This window comes from Xenopus laevis, chromosome 8S (genome assembly GCF_017654675.1).
Source record: "Xenopus laevis strain J_2021 chromosome 8S, Xenopus_laevis_v10.1, whole genome shotgun sequence".
Taxonomy (NCBI): domain Eukaryota; kingdom Metazoa; phylum Chordata; class Amphibia; order Anura; family Pipidae; genus Xenopus; species Xenopus laevis.
Window position 1 is genome coordinate 102,074,672 of NC_054386.1, and position 15,621 is coordinate 102,090,292.

The window sequence follows — 15,621 nt, forward strand, 5'->3', positions numbered from 1 at the left end:
AACCAACAAATAAAATCTAATTACCTTCTCCCCTCCCTGCTGGTTCCACTTCCCGGGTTCAAAGCTCCGGCACAAGCGAGTGGGTCACCGGATACGTCTGCTCAACGACCGGCTCTACCTGGTGGGGGGGCTTTGGGGCGGACTCTGAAATCTAACTGTACCCACAGAGACTTATGGGAAAAACACGGGGGGCTGGCGCTTTAACAGCGGAGCACAGGGAATGAGAACGAGTGTCACACTTTGGGTTTATATTAAAGGAATAGAACAACCAAACTATTGTAATTATAAGTCCATTATAACTGAAGAACATCTTAAAGGCCACATAAACCCCCCAACTCATTTTCCTTTACACCCATAAAAATGTTTGTCAGATCTGCTCCCTATGTAGAGCAGCCTCATCCAGCTGAAGGCAATATACCCATAATCCTCAGCTGTACAGAACATACTAATGGGAATTTTGTTCTGACATTTTACTTACCCTTTAAAAGGGGTAACACAGGCCTTAGTTGCACCAATATACACACAGTTACCCCTCCATTAATCCAAGTACAAATGCACTCACGCGTTTTCAACAAGCAAATATTGTATTGTACACAACCAATGAGATACACAGCCCAATGCTTGGCTCCTCCCCTTTATTTTCTGTATTAAGTGAGCACCTCCCTCGTTCAGCGGCGGCACCCGATGTAGAGGTGTCACATTTTATTTCCTCCCATTAAAGCACCCAACGCAATTCAGGGGTGTCACCTTTAAATTAACTGTCAGTATGATGTAGAGAGGGATATTGTTGGACAATTTGCAATTAGTTTTCATTTTTTATGGTTTTTGAGTTTTTTCGCTTTTTATTCAGCAGCTCTCCAGTTTGCAATTTCAGCAATCAGGTTGCTAGGGTCCAAATTTCCCTAGCAACCATGCATTGATTTGAATAAGGGACTGGAATAAGAACAAAGGAGGGACGGAATAGAAAGTTTGAGGAATAATAAGTAGCAATAATTATGAATGTGTAGCCTTACAGAGCATTTGATTTTAGATGGGGTCAGTGACCCCCATTTCAAAGCTGGATAGTGTCACTAAAAACCTATAAAAAAAGAAAAAACGAACAACTAATGAAGACCAAATGAAAAGTTGCTTATACAGTAACTGCCCATTCTGTAACATGGTAAAAGTGAACTTAAAGGTGAAGCACCCCTTTAAGAAAAGGCAGCAATTGGCGACTGCTGTCTAGACACGCCCCTTGAGACACGCCCTTGTTGGGTGCCGCCTGTATGTGACAGCTGAAATGTTCAAAGTAAAATAAACCTGTAGAGTTCACATAAATACCAACTTTGTGACACGCCCCCAATAAACTTCGTCACGCAAAAAAACCCAAAAAACTGAGGGCATATATCCCAGAAGCCTTTGCAGTACGAGACCAAACTTTCTAAGCCACAGAAAGTTCATTTAATTCCCCCACCAAAACTTACCCAGACAAAGAACTGTACTGCTGCTTCTGGGCTGCTCTCTTTCCCATGGTAAGTGTGGGGCCTAGGCCCAAGTAACAGGCCTAACCTCCTGTGGTGCTTTCTATAGGCCGAGGGAAGCAGAAAAAAGGTGGAGCAAAGCCTCCCTCTTACTGTGAAACTCCACCCCCTGCACTACAATCCCTATATAGATATCAATGTGATGGAGAACCCACACAACAGGCTTGACCATGGGAAAGAGAGCAGCCCGTGGGGGATTAGATTCACTTACCCAGTGGGATGTAACTAATAAAGCTAAATGAAATGCTTGCCTATTAATAACACATGATCTGAGTAATATTAATGGTCTGCATACGAGCAAGGTGGGGTTTGTATTGCACTACAATTCCCATCATGCCTGCACTTGTAGCCTAATGTGGATGCATAAAGTTGTAGTTGTACACAGCAGGAAGGACACACGTTCCCCATCCTCAGAGTAAGGAGCAGGGAGATATTATTGCAGAATGACTGGGACAAACTGGCAGTTGGATGTGGCAGACAAATATGGCATTGTATGAAACTCCAGGCACCAGAGGGACAGACAGAACTGAAATGCACATTAAGTTTAAAGTCCACCAGAAATGTCCTTGGGTGTAAGAGCGTGGAAAGGGGAGGAGTCTGTGTAAGGTTGTGTCCAATGGTAGAGGAGCTTTACTCTGGGCAGGTAATAACCGGACACACGGGGGATCAGGACACCAGGACACCCGCAGAACTGGGTTTGGAGCCGTCGTTATCCCCGCCTTCTTTGGGGGGCTGCTTTGCCTCGTCCTCCCCCATGATCCGGATGTTGTGCTTTTCCCGGAATTCATTCAGCTCCCGACCCTTGGTCTGTAGTTGTGTGTTCAGCGACTCCAGGATCTTGTCAATCTGCAGAGAGACGAGACGTGGGGGAGCCATGTTTAATTCAGCTGCTGGTGGGTGTGTGTGTATAAACTATTCAAACTGGTATCCTACATTACTATTATCATGTATTTATATAGCGCCAACATATTGCGTAGCGCTGTACAGTAAATGTGTTTATACAACTAAATCACATGAATTACATACATAGAACATATGGAGTTACATACATCACATGCGTCCCGTAACGTAGCCTTATATTGCACTACTTTGGATTTAAGTAACAAACCCAGGGATAGGCACATATGGACTTTAAAAGACTTTTCTGGACACCAATACACAAATGGATGATCACTAGACTGGATTTGATCAAAGTATAAAAAAATTTAAAAAAAACGGACACGTCTTGTATTTTTTGCAATTTGTTTGCAATTATGTTGATTTCACTTTAATGAGGTGAATGGGGGCGGTTCCTGGGTGGGAGGAGGGTATTTAATCCCATAATACCCTGCACTTGTATACGATTGAGAAAGGGTTGTACCCGAAACACGTACACTGCTAATAAATGAACACTTTTAGTTTGAAATACCGCCTTGAAGCGGTTTATTCCAGTTTCTATTAGGGATACACCGAATCCACTATTTTTGTTTCAAACCAAACCCTTTGCGAAAGAATTAGTTGAATACAGTACCGAACCCTAATTTCCATATGCAAATTAGGGGTGGGAAGGGGAAAACATTTTTTACTTCCTTGGTTTTTGACATAAAGTCACGTGATTTCCCCACCCTGCCCTTAAATTGCATATGCAAATTAGGATTCGGCCGAATTTCAAATCCTGCTAAAAAAGGCAGAATCCTGACTGAATCCTGAAGCGAATCCTGGATTTGTTACATCCCTAGATTCTATACTTTATCCTGAGTCCAGGATCTTGTCAATCTGCAGAGAGAGGAGACGTGGGGGGATAGTTACATGGAAGGACCAAATCAGCCCTCCACAAACAACGTCCCCACTGACCCCCTCACTTGGTCTCACCCACTTCTTACTAAGGTTTATGCCCAATTAAAGGGGATTTTCATCTTCCAACACTTGTTTCAGTTCAGTTGGTGTCAGACACTTCACCAGAATTAAAGACTTTTTCCAATTACTTTCTATTTTCTATGTGTGACAGTTTTTCTAATATTAAAGTGTAATGTGTCATTTTTCACCTTCTAAAGCAGCTCTGGGAGGAGGGGTCGCCGACCCTGTAACCTGTTCTAAATTGATACATTTAGTTGATACATTTCTTATCTTTGTCCCTGCTGAGTAGAATCTCTGAGTTTCATTACAGGTTAGACTTGATACAATAGTTACTAATATTCCAGAGATGCTGCTGAGAAATGGATCAACTAATTGTATCAACTAAACGTGTCAAATGTTACAACTAAATGTATCAACTAAACATAACAACTAAACCTATCAACTAAACGTGTCAAAAGTAACAACTAAATGTAACAACTAAACGTATCAACTAATTGTATCAACTAAACGTATCAACTAATTGTATAAACTAAACGTAACAACTAATTGTATCAACTAAACGTATCAACTAATTGTATAAACTAAACGTAACAACTAATTGTATCAACTAAACGTATCAACTAATCGTATCAACTAATCGTATCAACTAAACGTAACAACTAATCGTATTAACTAAACGTATCAACTAATCGTATCAACTAATCGTATCAACTAAATGTATCAACTAAACGTAACAACTAAACGTAACAACTAATCGTATCAACTAAACGTAACAACTAATCGTATTAACTAAACGTATCAACTAATCGTATCAACTAATCGTATCAACTAAACGTAACAACTAAACGTAACAACTAATCGTATCAACTAAACGTAACAACTAATCGTATCAACTAAACGTAACAACTAATTGTATCAACTAAACGTAACAACTAATCGTAGCAACTAAACGTAACAACTAATTGTATCAACTAAACGTAACAACTAATTGTATCAACTAACCGTAACAACTAATTGTATCAACTAAACGTATCAACTAAACGTAACAACTAATCGTATCAACTAAATGTAACAACTAAACGTAACAACTAATCTTATCAACTAATTGTATCAACTAAACGTAACAACTAAACGTAACAACTAATTGTATCAACTAAACGTAACAACTAAACGTATCAACTAATTGTATCAACTAAACGTATCAACTAAACGTAACAACTAATTGTATCAACTAAACGTATCAACTAATTGTGGCAAAATTGTAATAGATCAGATGCAGCTGAATTACTGAGTTGTCAGACAAACACCAGGGACATTAAATTTAAAACATTAAAGTTTAGAATTTTGCAAAAATGCTAAAAAATAAAAAAAAATGTTACGAAATTGAAAAGAGTCTATTTCGGGGGAACAATGTGAAAAGCCGTTGAGTTCACCAGAACATTACCTGCTCCTTGTTCTTCTCCAGAGCCGGGAGCACCTCCTTGACCGTGCGTTCCACCAGCACCCCCCCGACCATCCGGTAACACTTCCTGCCCTGATCCACGTCCTTCAGGGTGTCGATAACCAACCTGCGCAGCCAGAGAGACGTATAGTAACCCTACTATGAACTGGCAGCACACAGTGCGACTACAGAACAAATGTAGCACGAAAGAGAGAAAAGGACAATGAGGTGGAATGAAGGAAGACTCACGTGTGCTCATTGAGCTCCATCTCCAGTTCCGCTGCCTTGGACGCAAGACCTCGCTGCTCCTGACGCAGGCGATTAAACCCGGCCACCACCTGCAGCCACAAACACAGGAGAGTTCTTATTAAAGGGGGTGGTCTCCTTTAAATTAACTGTTAGTATGATGCACAGAGGGATATTCTGAGACAATTTGCAATTGGTTTTCATTTTTTATTATTTGCGGTTTTTGACTTATTTAGCTTTTTATTCAGCAGCTCTCCAGTTTGTAATTTCAGCAGTCTGGTCGCTAGGCTCCAAATTCCCCTAGCAACCATGCACTGATTTGAATAAAAAACTGGAATATGAATAGGGGAGGGTCCAAACAGAAAATATTTATATTGCAAAATTCTAAAGTTTGATGTTTTAAGTTTAATGAATAGCAATTACAATTTAATTACGTTACCCCGGGCAAATGCCCCTAACTTTTTACTTACCCCTCGGTGTCAATTTACGGCATCGGAGTTGACGTGCGCCGTGTTCTTCTGGCGCTTTTATGACTTTCAGCGCATGCGCAGTTAACAGGAATTCAAAGACTGCTCCAACTGCGCATGGGCCGAAACGCAACTTACTTCCCGATGAAGATGGCTGCCGTGAACTCGGATGCCGTGAATCTGCTCCGAGGGGTAAGTAAAAAGTTAGGGGCATTTGCCCAGGGGGCAGCTAGGCTGGGGGGGGGTGGATGGAGGGGGTCTATGGGGTAGGGTTTTTTTAATAAGGGGTTTACTTCTCCTTTAAGTTAACACTTAGTATGTTACATAATGGCCAATTCTAAGCAACTTTTCAATTGGCCTTCATTTTTTTCTTTTGCAGTAGTTTTTGAATTATTTGCTTTCTTCTGACTCTTTGCAGCTTTCAAATGGGTAGGTGGAGGGGTCACTGACCCCATGTACAAAACAAATTCTCTCTAAGGCTACAAATGTATTGTTATTGCTACTTTTTATTCCTCATCTTTGTATTCAGGCCTCTCCTATTCAAATCAGGGCATGGTTGCTAGGGGAATTGGGACCATAGCAACCAGATTGCTGAATTGTGAAATCGTGCCTGAATCTGCACCGAGGGGTAAGAAAAACGTTAGGGGCACTTGCCCAGGGTAACACTTAGGCTGGGGGAAGGAGGGAGAGGTGGGGTCTATGTAGGGGGGGGGTTTAAGTTAAGGGTTGCATTCTCCTTTAAGTCTTTAAGAAAGCTGTGTTCAAAGGGGTGATTCACCTTTAAGTTAACTTTTCGTATGTTATACAAGGGCCAATTCTAAGCAACTTTTCAGTTGTTTTTTATGATTTATTTGTTATAGTTTTTGAATTATTTGTCTTTTCAAACTTTTTGAATTATTTGCTCTTTCCGCCTTACAACGGGGGACACTGACACCATCTTTATTATTCAGGTTTCTATTCAGGCCTCTCCTATTCATATTCCAGTCTCTTATTCAAATCAGTGCATGGTTGCTAGGGGAATTTGGACCCTAGCAACCAGATGGCTGAAATTACACACCGGAGAGCTGCTGAATAAAAAGCTTAATAAATTAATTAAACCTTAGAATTTTGCAATATAAATATATTTTTGTTTGGACCCTCCTATACATATTCCAGTTCCTTATTTAAATCAATGCATGGTTGCTAGGGGAAATTGGATCCTAGCAACCAGATGGCTGAAATTACAAACTAGAGAGCTGCTGAATAAAAAGCTTAATAATTCCTAAAACCACAAATAATAAAAAATGAAAACCAATTACAAATTGTCTCAGAATATCCCTCTGTACATCAAAGTAACAGTTAATTTAAAGGGGAACTATACCCTTGAGGAGGAAAGAAAGAGGCCCAAGCAATGTAGCAGTGGAGGATTGTGGGAGATGTGTCTAGTTTGTGCAGGAAGTGAATGTCGGTAGAAGAGCTGCTCCTGATGTGAATATAAAGGGAGTCAATGGCAGCACATGGCTCTATATATAGAAACGAGTGACAATGGCAATTAGTTTAGAGGGTATAGTTGCCCTTTAAGTGCAGGTAAGAGCAGATATAAGAGAACAGCGGCACACACATCCCAGTTGCCGTTATTCCCTCCTCCCCGTGCCCGGTACCTGCTCGGCTGCCGCCTGTTTCACCGCATTAGACGCCATCGTTCTCTGACACTGCGCAGCTTCACAGCGCAAAGGGAGTCTATCCGTTATAACGTCATTTCCGCCTGGGGGAAGTTCTGCCGGCGCCATGTTGAGAAAGGGAGCGGCATGACCGGAAGCGCCTGGTTGTTGGTGGGGCGGGTTAGCCGTGTCATAGTCGGGCCCTGGTGAGTGACGTGTGCGCAGTGGCAACTAAGGCCTCCTGGGAAAATGTAGAGGAGCGTGAGCTTCGCGGGACAGGACAGGGTCTTAGGCTCTGCCTTGTGTCCACACGCCCTTGTGCAGACTGCTATAGACTGTGACTTTAACCCTGTGTCCGGATATAGGGTCGGTTCCCTCAAACGGATTGTTCATCTTTATAATAACTGTCAGTGTGATGTACTGGGGGATATTCTGAGACTATTTGCTATTGGTTTTCATTCTTTATTATTTGTGGTTATTCAGAAGCTCTCCAGTTTGTAATTCCAGTAATCTGGTTGCTAGGGTCCAAATTCCCCTAGCAACCATCACTGATGTGAATAAGAGACTGGAATATGAATAGGAGAGGCCTGAATAGAAAGATGAGGGATAAAAAGTAACAATTAACAATACATTTGTAGCCTTACAGAGTCTTTGTTTATTACATGGGGTCAGTGACCCCCTCTATTTGGAAGCTGGAAAGAATCAGAAGAATTCAAACAGAAAAAAAATGAAGACCAATGGAAATGTTGCTTAGAATTGGCCATTCTCTAACCTACTGAAAGTTAATTTAAAGGTGAACCCACCCCTGTAACTACATATCCCAGAATGCTCAGCCAATGAGTGACATCCAGTACAGACGTGTGGCAATTCTCCTGCTGTGTCTGCTCACTAGTGCCCCTGTTATTGCTCAGTCACCTGTTATACTACATTTCCCAGCATCCCCTGTGTTACAAGAAGGCATCACAGGTGCAGATTACTGTATAAACTGGGGATCCCACCCAGTCCCTCTCTCATCCCCATACATAAGAGGGTGTTATGGGCCAACTGGGTCACGTGTTTAGGAGGATGCCCTTTATTAAAGTAACAGTGTTTCCTACAGTAGAGAAGAATATATATATATATATATATATATATATATATATATAATTGGGGGTGCCCTAACATTTAGACACCCCCTATCGATTGCTCTTTTTCGTCTCCATTAAAGGACCAGTAACATCAATTTTTTTTATTAAAAAATTCTTTAGTGTAGAAAAAAAAAAAAAAACACGAAGACATAATAAGCTTTTAAATCGCTAAATATTTATTAAGAAATAAAATTCAGTTTGCGCTCCTCTTCAGAAAAGGCGACAATCCATCGTGCGACGCTCGATTTCTCCTCCCTGCCTTCCTTATAGGAGATAGCCAGGGAGGAGAGATCGAGAGCCGCACGATGGATCGTCGCCTTTTCTGAAGAGGAGCGCAAGCGGAGTTTCGGTAAGTTATTTTTTAATAAAGACTTAAAAGTTTAATATGTCTTTGTGGGTTTTTTTCGTTCTACGTTAACAAATGAAAAAAAATTGATGTTACTGGTCCTTTAAGTGAATCCAATATGGCAACTGCAATTGTGTGGCCATTGCCGCTATAGGAAAGGCACTGGGAGACTGAACCTCATCAACAGGCAATGACTCCTATTGGTGGGAGAGATTAAATGCTTGGACTAAATCTGATTGGACTAAATCTGTTGCCCAATTACAGGGTTAGAAGCCTGAGTGCAATGGCTGGTGCCCACAAGCCCCTGATTGCCGTGTGCCAGATGACTTCAACCTCTGATAAGGAGAAGAATTTCGCCACGTGTTCGCGGCTGATCCGGGAGGCTGCGGGGCGTCGCGCTTGCATGGTGTTTCTGCCGGAAGCCTTTGACTATATCGGGGGCAGCATTGAGGAGACGCTGAGTCTGGCTGAGTCTCTACATGGGGACACCATTCAGCGTTACACCCAACTCGCCAGGTATGTGCCACCACTAGGGTTGCCACCTTTTAAAATAATCTATACCGGCAGGTGGAAGGGGCGGTGTTAAAAGGGCGGGGCCGTGACGATAAAGGGGTGGGACCGTGACGCGCTATTGGCTGGCCGGGTCGTGATGTCAAAGGGGGCGGAACCATACACGTGAATTTGGCAAGAAGCCCAGGAAAAAGGTAAGTTTGGAGCAGGCTGGGGCACGCCACGGGCTTTTTTTAGGTGTATTACAAATTTACCGGCAGCTACATTGCCGGTAAATTTGTAATACCGGCCTTGGCTGGTGTTTTACCGGCTAGGCCGGTAAAATACCGGCTGGGTGGCAACACTAGCCACCACCAAATCCACTATTTTGGATTCGGCCGAATCCTTCGCGAAAGATTCGGCTGAATACCGAACCGCATCCTAATTTGTAGGGATGCACCAAATCCAGGATTCGGTTCAGGATTCGGCCTTTTTCAGCAGGATTTGGATTCGGCTGAATCCTTCTGCCCAGCCGAACCAAATCCGAATCCTAATTTACATATGCAAATTAGGGGCAGGGAGGGAAATCGCGTGACTTTTTGTCAGAAAACGAGGAAGTAAAACATGTTTTCCCCTTCCCATCCCTAATATGCATCGGTTCGGTATTCGGCCGAATCTTTCGCAAAGGATTCGGGGGTTCGGCCAAATCCAAAATAGTGGATTCGGTGCATCCCTACTAATTTGCATATGCAAATTTTTTACTTCCTTGTTCTGTCACAAAAAAGTCACGTGATTTCCCAACACACCCCTAATTTGCATATGCAGATTCAGATTTGGTTCAGCCGAATCCTGCTGAAAAAGGCCGAATCCTGGATTCGGTGCATCCTTAGTGCCAATGCATCTGGGGTTGTGTATCCATCGCTTGGCTCCATTATACAGTGTGTCTTGCTGGGAGCCCCCCGTGTTTGATTCCTAACTCCCCTCTATTGCTGCTTTATATTAGGGAGTGTGGGCTCTGGCTTTCCCTGGGGGGATTTCATGAGAAAGGACCCAACTGGGACACGGACCAACGCATTTCCAATTCTCACGTGGTTGTGGACAACACAGGTAGGGCCCCTTCTCTTGCTTTTTGGGCATAAAGCAAAGCGTTTGGGGGAATGGGGCGGAGATCATTTAGCCACACCCACTCTATTCTATATGGGTTGGGTAATTTTGCAGATGTCACTCAATGTAAAGGGTGTCGTGTCTCTCAGCAGGAATACAGCTGCGTTTAATAGTCTCTGGTGTGACCCCTGAGCTCAATAGAGCCCTTGGCTGGAGCTGTTGCTTAAAGGGGTAGTTCACATTTAACGGGATATTAAATTAAATACATATTTCAAAACACATCAGTTAATAGAGCTGCTCCAGCAGAATTCTGCACTGAAATCCATTCCTCAAAAGAGCAAACAGATTTTTTATATCTAATTTTGAAATCTGACACAGGGCTAGACATGTTGTCAGTTTCCCAGCTGCCCCCAGTCATGTGACTTGTGCTCTGATAACCTTCAGTCACTCTTTACTGCTGTACTGCAAGTTGGACTGATATCACCCCCCCCCCCAGCAGCCAAACAACAGAACAATGGGAAGGTAACCAGATAGCAGCTCCCTAACACAAGATAACAGCTGCCTGGTAGATCTAAGAACAGCACTCAATAGTAAAATCCAGGTCCCACTGAGACACATTCAGTTACATTGAGTAGGAGAAACAACAGGCTGCCAGAAAGCAGTTCCATGCTAAAGTGCAGGCTCTTTCTGAAATCACATGACCAGGCAAAATGAGCTGAGATGCACCTACACACCAATATTACAACTAAATACACTTGCTGGTTCAGGAATGACATTTTATATTGTACAGTCAATTATTTGCAGTGTAAACAGTGTCATTTACATATACAAATTATGACAGAATCCCTTTAAGTTAACTTTTAGTATGTTATAGAATGGCTAATTCTAAGCTACTTTTCAATTGGCCTCCATTATTTATTGTTCTTGTTTATAGTTTTTTTTTAAATGTTTGCCTTCTTCTTCTGACTCTTTCCAGCTTTCAAATGCGGGTCACTGACCCCCATCCAAAAAACAAATGCTCTATAAAGTTACAAATGTTTTGCTGCTTTTTATTCCTCATCTCTCTATTCAGGCCTCTCCTATTTATATTGCAGTCTCTTATTCATATCAATACATGGTTGCTAGGGGAATTTGGACCCTAGCAACCAGATGGCTGAAATTACAAACCGGAGAGCTGCTGAATAAAAAACTAAATAAGTCAAAAACCACAGATAATAAAGAATGAAAACCAATTGCAAATTGTCTCAGAATATCCCTCTCTACATCCTACTAACAGTTAATTTAAAGGTGAACAATCTACGGTATATATATAATATAATATCTTTTCCCATGCTCCTCTGATACAGGGCACATAGTATCGGTGTACCGCAAGGCTCACCTGTTTGACGTAGACTTGCAGAATGGAGTGTCACTCAGAGAGAGCAGTTCCACCCTCCCCGGAGCAGAGCTTATTCGCCCCATCACTTCTCCAGCAGGAAAGGTAAGGAGCGCTGGTTTGGGGGAGCAATGCATTTCCAATCAGCACTTCAGTTCCCCCCCTCTCATCCATAAATATAGGGGGGCAGCAATAAATATCGAATTAATTACACTGTTCCCACATACTGATTTCTCAGCACTTGCTCTACGTTTCTGCTTCCCCACATCCCTTGTACCATCATTAATAACCATCATTAATAGACATCATTAATAACATCATTAATAGCCATCATTAATAACCATCATTAATAGCCATCATTAATAGCCATCATTAATAGACATCATTAATAGCCATCATTAATAGCCATCATTAATAGCCATCATTAATAGACATCATTAATAACCATCATTAATAACCATCATTAATAGCCATCATTAGTATTACAGCAGCTGAAAGGAGCAGACACTGGTTACACAGGAGAGATACAGTTATACACAAACTCCCCGGCTGTGTTATTGAGAAAAGAGATTGTGTTGCAGGGCCATTCCCCTCCAGCAGGTGTCACTGTATTTCTGTGTAGCCGATACAATAGAGTAACATTAATATCTACTGCTGAATCACATGACTTTGTATCATATCTGAGTAGGGTTGTCACCTTTTCCTGAATAAAATACCGGCCTTCCTATAATTTTATGCAAATACTGGGCAAGTGGCAACCCGATATCTGAGTAACAACAAAGCAGGGCCGGAACTAGGGGGAGGCAGAGTAGGCACGTGCCTAGGGCGCAAAGCTGGGGGGGTGACAGGCACGTACCTGCTGTGTCGCCGACCCCGTGTCCAGTCCCGTCTCTCCCCTAGGGCACCTGGCCGGGTAGGTCCGGCTCTGCAACAGAGACAAACATATTGTTATTTGTTTCCTATACAGATTGGCCTGGGGGTGTGTTACGACCTCCGCTTCCCAGAATTCTCCTTGGCTCTGGCCCAACAAGGAGCAGAACTTCTCACTTACCCTTCTGCCTTCACCCTCACTACTGGTCTGGCACATTGGGAGGTTTGTATTGAATTTGTATTCTGCCAACATAGAAACTACCTACCCACATACCTACTGTACCTACTGTACTGGGACTGTGTATCCCTCCCCTCTCCCACCTGCACACAAACTACCTACCCACATACCTACTGTACCTACTGTACTGGGACTGTGTATCCCTCCCCTCCCCCACCTGCACACAAACTACCTACCCACATACCTACTGTACCTACTGTACTGGGACTGTGTATCCCTCCCCTCTCCCACCTGTACACAAACTACCTACCCACATACCTACTGTACCTACTGTACTGGGACTGTGTATCCCTCCCCTCTCCCACCTGCACACAAACTACCTACCCACATACCTACTGTACCTACTGTACTGGGACTGTGTATCCCTCCCCTCTCCCACCTGCACACAAACTACCTACCCACATACCTACTGTACCTACTGTACTGGGACTGTGTATCCCTCCCCTCCCCCACCTGCACACAAACTACCTACCCACATACCTACTGTACCTACTGTACTGGGACTGTGTATCCCTCCCCTCTCCCACCTGCACACAAACTACCTACCCACATACCTACTGTACCTACTGTACTGGGACTGTGTATCCCTCCCCTCTCCCACCTGCACACAAACTACCTACCCACATACCTACTGTACTGGGACTGTGTATCCCTCCCCTCTCCCACCTGTACACAAACTACCTACCCACATACCTACTGTACCTACTGTACTGGGACTGTGTATCCCTCCCCTCTCCCACCTACATGCAAACTACCTACCCACATACCTACTGTACCTACTGTACTGGGACTGTGTATCCCTCCCCTCTCCCACCTGTACACAAACTACCTACCCACATACCTACTGTACCTACTGTACTGGGACTGTGTATCCCTCCCCTCTCCCACCTACATGCAAACTACCTACCCACATACCTACTGTACCTAGTGTACTGGGAGGAAGTCTCCCAATGTTGAATACATAGGAGTGACTGAGTCCCTAATTTGTTGTATATGTTCTGTACCAGGTGTTGCTGAGAGCCCGTGCCATAGAAACCCAGTGCTACGTAGTTGCAGCGGCACAGACAGACAGACACAATGAGAAGAGGACGTCCTATGGTCACGCTATGGTGGTAGACCCGTGGGGGCTGGTCATTGGCCAATGCCAGGAAGGAACAGGAATATGTTATGCTGAGATTGACATTCCCTACATGGAGCGTGTGAGGCGGGACATGCCGGTGTGGAGGCACCGCAGGACTGATCTGTATGGGAAAATCTCCTTTAATAAACCCGACTGACTCCATAATGGATCACCTGCACCTATGGGGGCAAAGACTTTCCCCTGATTGCTGAAATTCCTCAATCTGTGACTGTGAATGACAATGAACGTGACTTGGAATTGCCGGGTTATGGCACCGGCAATGATTCTCTACAGTAATTCTCAATAAAAGTGCTGAACCTAACACTCTGAATCTCCTGTTTCATACATTAAGGGGCAGATTTATTAAGGGTCGAATTGAAAATCTGAATTTTTGAATTTTTTTATGGTCAAAACTCTCAAATTCAAATTGTGAATTATCTGAACTCGATTAGAATTTTAATTCGAATTTCAAGATGTATCATACTCTGGTTTAAAAACTCGAATGTAACTATCGCCACCTAAAACCTGCCGAGGTTTTAGGTGGTGTCCAGTGACCATTTTTATGCTGTTAGTAGCCATCCTGACATTCAAAGTTTTTTCGGAAAAAAAAATGAATCGATTTTAGTAGACTAATTCAATTCCAGTTTTCGGGTTGGGAATATTCATCCAAGCGTTACAAATTAGATTTTATTTTTAATAAATATCCCCCATTCGAATATTGAGTATAATAGAATTAAATAGAGTTTTAAAAAAACTCACATTAATTGAGTATTTCCACTTCAAAAGGCAAAAAAGACTCTGTATAAAATGACACAGTAAATGTCATTCAGATGATGATGTCATAATTGACTTGTGGTTAGGGACCATACACTTTGCAGCTGGGTCATGTGATGTTTACTGAGGTTGGAGATGGTGATGTCATAATTGACTAGTGATGTCACAATGACCCAACATGCAGGTGTTGAGTGGGCAGTTTGTTGGCAGATCAGTTGGTGTTCGGTTGCAGTAGAGGTAACATCTCTGCTGTCGCTGGTACCAACACTATTTCCTAGCGCCAGTGAGTTTTCTTGCTGTGTGTCAGGAACTTCTTATAGAATCCAACTAGAATCTGTAAGTACTCGGCTATATATGGATATATTACAGGGGGATTGTCACGCTATTGTTAGTACAGCTATGGGACCTGTATTCCAGAATGCTCAGGGGTTTCCAGATAATGGATCTTTCTATAATTTAGATCTTCATTCCTTAAGTCTATTAGAAACTCATAAAAACATTAAATAAACCCAATAGGCTGGTTTTGCTTCCAATAAGGATTAATTACATCTTAGTTGGGATCAAGTACAAGCGACTGTTTTATTATTATTATACAGAAAAAGGAAATCCGTTTTTAAATTTGGATAAAATGGGCTCTATGGGAGATGGCCTTTCTGTAATTCGGGTTTGTGGATAACAGGTCCAATACTTGTAATTAATAATACTGAAGTTAAATTAAAAACTGTGAATAAGAAGCACCGCCCTAGGCTTTTTTTTCAATGTCCTGTTAATTTCAGCATCATATTAACTGTTTTGCTTGTCATGGTTAGAATTTCTTCAAGTGAAATAGTCAAATTCTTAAATTCTAAAACACCAATAGGAAGTCTTGGGCCATTTCTTTTTGTGGTTTGGATAATCTTCAGCAGAACTTGGTTCTCTCAGCTCAGTATTGGCCTATTTATTAGATATATTTCATTTGGAAGTATTGTGTCTGCTAATTTAATAGTGGTTAGGGACCCTACACTTTGCAGTTGGGTCATGTGATGTTT

At 42.5% G+C, this 15,621-nt stretch overlaps 2 protein-coding genes across 4 annotated transcripts; one reads left to right on the forward strand and one right to left on the reverse strand.

Moving 5' to 3' along the window:
• Positions 1–565: 565 nt before the first annotated feature.
• Positions 566–7,282, reverse strand: LOC108700410 (prefoldin subunit 2). The gene is made up of 4 exons (XM_018233564.2): positions 7,151–7,282; positions 5,047–5,135; positions 4,801–4,924; positions 566–2,366 (listed from the first exon to the last, which is right to left on the reverse strand). Exons 1-4 carry the CDS (start codon positions 7,277–7,279, stop codon positions 2,187–2,189), a joined length of 522 nt encoding a protein of 173 aa, XP_018089053.1. The 5' UTR covers positions 7,280–7,282; the 3' UTR covers positions 566–2,186.
• On the forward strand, positions 7,233–14,141 carry nit1.S (nitrilase 1 S homeolog). 3 transcript variants are annotated; one of them, XM_018231904.2, is made up of 6 exons: positions 7,233–7,356; positions 8,888–9,139; positions 10,116–10,219; positions 11,563–11,696; positions 12,559–12,684; positions 13,707–14,141. In XM_018231904.2, exons 1-6 carry the CDS (start codon positions 7,298–7,300, stop codon positions 13,974–13,976), a joined length of 945 nt encoding a protein of 314 aa, XP_018087393.1. In that variant the 5' UTR covers positions 7,233–7,297; the 3' UTR covers positions 13,977–14,141.
• Positions 14,142–15,621: the final 1,480 nt, after the last annotated feature.